Below are 4,711 nucleotides of genomic sequence, written 5' to 3' on the forward strand. Positions count from 1 at the left end.
CACGCCCACCCCGCTCAGGGACACGCCCACCCCGCTTCCTGGACACGCCCACCCCGCTCAGGGACACGCCCACCCCGCTCCCGGGAATGGCCCAGCATCTTTTCTTCCTGCGCTGATTCCTCGGGTCATTTTCGGGAGGGTCCGGCCCTGGGATGTGCACAGCGGCACAGGTGGGACCCCAGGGGCCCCTGGTCCTCGGCTGTGCCAGGAGCCCCGCCCCCACCTAGCAACCTGCAGCTCCTCCCTGTGCCTGGGCAGTCACACCAGGCCCCTGGCCCGCAAACCCCGGCCCTGGAATCTGAGCTCCGGGAGTGGGTCTGCCCGGCCATTCACGGGCGGTGCCGGGGGACCCAGGGAACCGGCCTCACTGGGAACCTTCCAGGAGGGTTTGCTGGGTGAACACAGGGAGACAGGCGGACCCACACCCCCGGATTCGGACGCTGGAGCACTGCCCCGTGTCTGAGGCTGTGCTCAAAGCTGTGTCTCTAGGAGGTGATGGCGAACCTATGACACTCGTGTCAAAGGTGACACGCGAACTCATTTTTTTGGTTGATTTTTGTTAAATGGCATTTAAATATATAAAATAAATATAAGAAATATAAATCTTTGTTTTACTATGGTTGCAAATATCAAAACATTTCTATATGTGACACGGCACCAGAGTTCAGTTAGGGTTTTTCAAAATGCTGGCACGCCGAGCTCAGAAGGTTCGCCATCACTGGGCTAGGAGATGGTGGTGGGGAGGTCACCAGGGGCCTGACCCATGTGACGGCCTCACAGGAGAGGCGCGGAGGACAGAGCGGGGTTCGCAAGAGGCAGCCCGTCCATAATTGTCTCTCATTATTGATGTTTCTCTCTCTCCCTCCCTGTCTGAAATCAATAAAAATATACTTAAAAACAAAACAAAAAAGTAAGCCCGCCACAAGAAACCTCGCCTCCTGTCCAGGCTCCTCGGTGGCTGAGAACGTGGGTTCAGGATAGGACCCTCAGTGCTCCCGCTGGGGAGCGGACGCCAGAGCTTTTGCTGGGGTGTTGGGGTGGCCACGCGCTAAGCTCCATGCCTTGCTGCTGCCTCACCCCTTCGCATCCCCTCAGGACCTGAGAGCCCTCTTTCCCACGGCCCCTCCCCCGCAGGCCCCTCCCTTTCAGTGACCAGGGAGGCTGGACAGACCTGAGGCCCCAGCCACAGGGCTGCTCCCCTGGTAAGTGTGTGCAGGGTGTGGGTGCCCAGGGTGTCAGTGTGCCCAGGGGTCTGTGTCCTCCTGACCCCACTGGCTTGATACTGTGAGAATTCAGATGGGACACGATGGAGTTCACGGCCACTAAGAAACAGTCTTAAAACCCATATTTTTAGGGGAAATTCATGAGAATCCTCAAACGATGAATGAATCATTTGTAATAAAACAAGAAGCTATCCCGTGGACCATGTCACTGATCTGGGCCACACAAGCTCCACACAAGCTAATTTCTGTGCCCGCCTCCCAGAATCACTTCACACGTATGGCATTTTCTATGGTCAATTTGCATGAAAGGCAATGATGGGCCAGCTGGTTCCACCTGAGAACCGGCCCAGGAATCAGAACCTGCTCGAGGAATCGGCGTCCGAGCACTAGCCGCCCACGATGACCCCGCTGAATCTCACACTCAGCTGCTAAAGGCAGGTCCACGACTTATATCCTCCCTGAAGGCATCTGACCAACAAAGGCTGCACCTCACAGTCGGGAACGTGGCCGTGGGGGCGCAGTGGCTGACACATACTGAGCGGCTGGGATATACTCTGTCCCTCTCGGTACAGCGACTTCCCTCAGATTAATCAACTGCCTTGAGGTAACGGCTACTCCCCCCTTCGCACAGGTTTCTGGGGCCAAGGTTCCCTGTCCCTGTTCTAGGGTGATGTTCCCCCTGAGCGGTGGCCGGGGCGCAGGGGCCAGCACTCACCATGACGTCCCCTTTCAGGAGCTGGGCCGGCTCTATGGCGATGTAGATGCGACTCGGGTTTTCGGGGCCAACGTTGCTTTGGAAAAACAAGGAGGCGATGGTCACGTCATCTCGGGGCTTCCCGGGAGGAAGGCATTTCGAGAAAAGCAACCCGACAACTGAAAGCTCAGAGTCACACAGGACACCCCGAGGGCCCGGCCGGCTCCTGGGGTCCTCGGGGACAAGGCTCAGGAGCCGAAACTGCCGGCCGGGCAGGAGCCGAGGCCTCAGCAGGGACCGCAGGCCACCCCGAGAGCACGGCACGCGCGGGGCACGGTGCCCACGCCTCCGCCTCGGAATTAGCGGAGGGCGCTGTCCCCCCGCCCGGGCCCAGCGAGTCAGAAGCGAGAGCAGCCAGTTTTCAGTGGCGACACGGGGGTGAGGGCGCTTTTCGCCTCCACTCACTCTCTGAATGTTCACAGGTGCTTCGGCCAACACCAAACAGCCAGAATGGGTGCAAATTCTGAGCTTGGTCTGGCCGGCGTGGCTCAGGGGCTGAGCGTCAACCTCCGGATCAGGAGGTCACGGTTCAATTCCCGGTCAGGGCACATGCCCGGTTGTGCGCTCGATCCCCAGTGTGGGGCGTGCAGGAGGCAGCGATCCATGATTCTCTCATCATTGGTGTCTCTCTCTCTCTCCCTCTCTGACATCAATAAAAATATATTAAAAAGATAAAACAAGTTCTGAGTATGTGAATCTATCCTGTCTAAACTGCAAAGGGCAGAGAAGGCCAACGGTAAAGGCTGTCACAGGAGGGACGTGCTTCCTTCCCCACAGCACGTGGGCCCCGCCCTCGTCCATGCCCCACTGTGAGCCTGACAGCCGGCCAGGCGGTGTGGCATGTGGAGGTGTGGCGTGTGGAGGTGTGGCGTGTGGCGGTGTGGAGTGTGGCGTGTGGCAGTGGTGAAGCTGGACTGGGACACAGCACCAGCCACCGAGGAGCACTGACCACGGGCATCCTCTGCCCCACGCCCCTCCTGTTGCAGAGCTGGCCCGACTGCCCGATGCCACTCCCGGCACAAGCCCACGAGGCCGACGCACTTACTAGATCCCCGAGGTGTAGACGGGCTGCATGGCCTGGTACAGCTTCAGGAAGGGCCGGCACACTGCAGAGGGGAGGGAGGGAGAGAGAGGTCGATCTTCCGTGAGCCCGAGGAACCACGCAGGACTGCGGGGAGGGTGACAGAGGGAAAGATGCACGAGCCGGCGCCCACCAGCTGCCTTTGGCTTGGGCTCAGTGCCGCAGTCGGACGGCAGCGTGAGGGGCCCGGGGTCGCTGGGCTGTCTGTCCTTCCTGATAAGCGAGTGGCCCCACCTCACACAGGGGGCTCTGTCCGGTCCTGACCACGGGGCCTGGGCCTCAGGACGGAGGGGTGCCCGCGCAGTGCAGGGACAGGGGACCTCGAGCCCGCGGTGGGGACACTCACCACCGCCCGTGTCGAAGTTGGGGGTGCCGTGCAGGATGACGAAATGCAGGAAGAGGGGCGAGGCGTTCATCTTCACTGTCCCCGACAGCAGCCCGCTGAGAAACTGAACGTACCTGCAAGGCACCGGCAGTGAGTGCCCAGGTGGCACCTCATGGCCCGCCCCTCGGGGGACCCAGGAGGGAGCCAAGCAGCCCGGGCGTCTCCGGTGGTGCCTGCATGACCCACATGTGCCCGTGACCGTCAGGGGGCGGTTCTACAGGGACGAGTCTGCCCGGCCAGCGTGGCCCAGTGGTTGAGCATCGCGACCACGGCCCCTCCCTCCTCCCGGGGGGGCCTGACTCCAACCACCAGGAAACCCCCCAATATCCGACCATGGCATGGGTGTCCCCGCCCAGGACAGCCGCCCTCCGACCGAACCACCAGCAGGCTCAGCCTCACTTATATTTTTTTAAAAAATCTCTAAGTTACGCCTGCAATTCACACACTGTGCTCCATTAGTTCAAAATAGGCCGCTGGGTTTGTGCGTGAAGCAAGCTGAGCCGGTTAAACACAAAGTTAGGCGACCCGGCTGCCAGCCCTGCTTTGAGGAAGGTGTGAGGGGAACACGGGCTCCGCCCAGTCCCTCTCCTGGTGCTCCCACCGTCCTGGCGGCGAACAGCTCCTCTGTCCTGCAGCATAAACGGGGGCTCCCCAGGGTCCCCCGGGGTGGGAGCCCGGGGACCAGAGGGCTGGCTGCCGCCAGTCCTGGCCACCAGGGGGCTCCACACACCTCTCCTTTCATCCAGGGGCTGCCTGTCCGAGACACCAGGTCAGCAGGAGGGCGGCCCCGCCTCCCCAGGGAGGGCTCCCTCCCGCTCCTGGCCGCCCACTGCCCTGTCTGCTGTTGCACCCGTCGGTCCTCATGGCCGTCCCCTCCGGGGGGACACGTACCGCTTCTGGGAGGGCTGCATCAGAGCGGAGACCTTGTCGTCGTAATACTTCTTCATGGCAAACCTGTCGAGGGCCTGGTCGGCGCTGGGGAGGAGAGACGGTGTGTCACCCCGCGCGGACACGACAGAGGCCGGTGACAGACACGCCCTGGGCTGCGCTGGGCCCGGCGCCCACCAGGTCCCCATTTTTTGCGGCACCGTGAGAGCCACCTTCACCTCGCCTCCCGGACCCGGGTCCCCACAGACACGCCGAGGCCACAGTGGACCCAGGCGCAGGCCCAACCCTGTAGGAAGCAGCAGCCCCGCCCAGGGCTGTGGCCCCAGCGGACACCACACAGCCCCCAGGGGCGCCGGCCTGGCCCCCGCACGGCCCCTGGC

At 62.0% G+C, this 4,711-nt stretch overlaps 1 protein-coding gene across 1 annotated transcript in view; it reads right to left on the reverse strand.

Moving 5' to 3' along the window:
* The window catches only part of LOC102760569 (tensin-3), a 61,535-nt gene extending 56,918 nt beyond the window's left edge, over window positions 1–4,617 (reverse strand). Inside the window, exons 1-4 of the mRNA XM_015568212.1 lie at window positions 4,335–4,617; window positions 3,405–3,517; window positions 3,023–3,083; window positions 1,939–2,014 (exon numbers count right to left, since the gene is read on the reverse strand). Coding sequence (XP_015423698.1) covers window positions 1,939–2,014; window positions 3,023–3,083; window positions 3,405–3,517; window positions 4,335–4,519 — 435 coding nt within the window. The 5' untranslated portion in view covers window positions 4,520–4,617. The remainder of the gene's footprint in view (window positions 1–1,938; window positions 2,015–3,022; window positions 3,084–3,404; window positions 3,518–4,334) is intronic.
* Window positions 4,618–4,711: the final 94 nt, after the last annotated feature.

This window comes from Myotis davidii, unplaced genomic scaffold (genome assembly GCF_000327345.1).
Source record: "Myotis davidii unplaced genomic scaffold, ASM32734v1 scaffold1364, whole genome shotgun sequence".
Lineage (NCBI taxonomy): Eukaryota > Metazoa > Chordata > Mammalia > Chiroptera > Vespertilionidae > Myotis > Myotis davidii.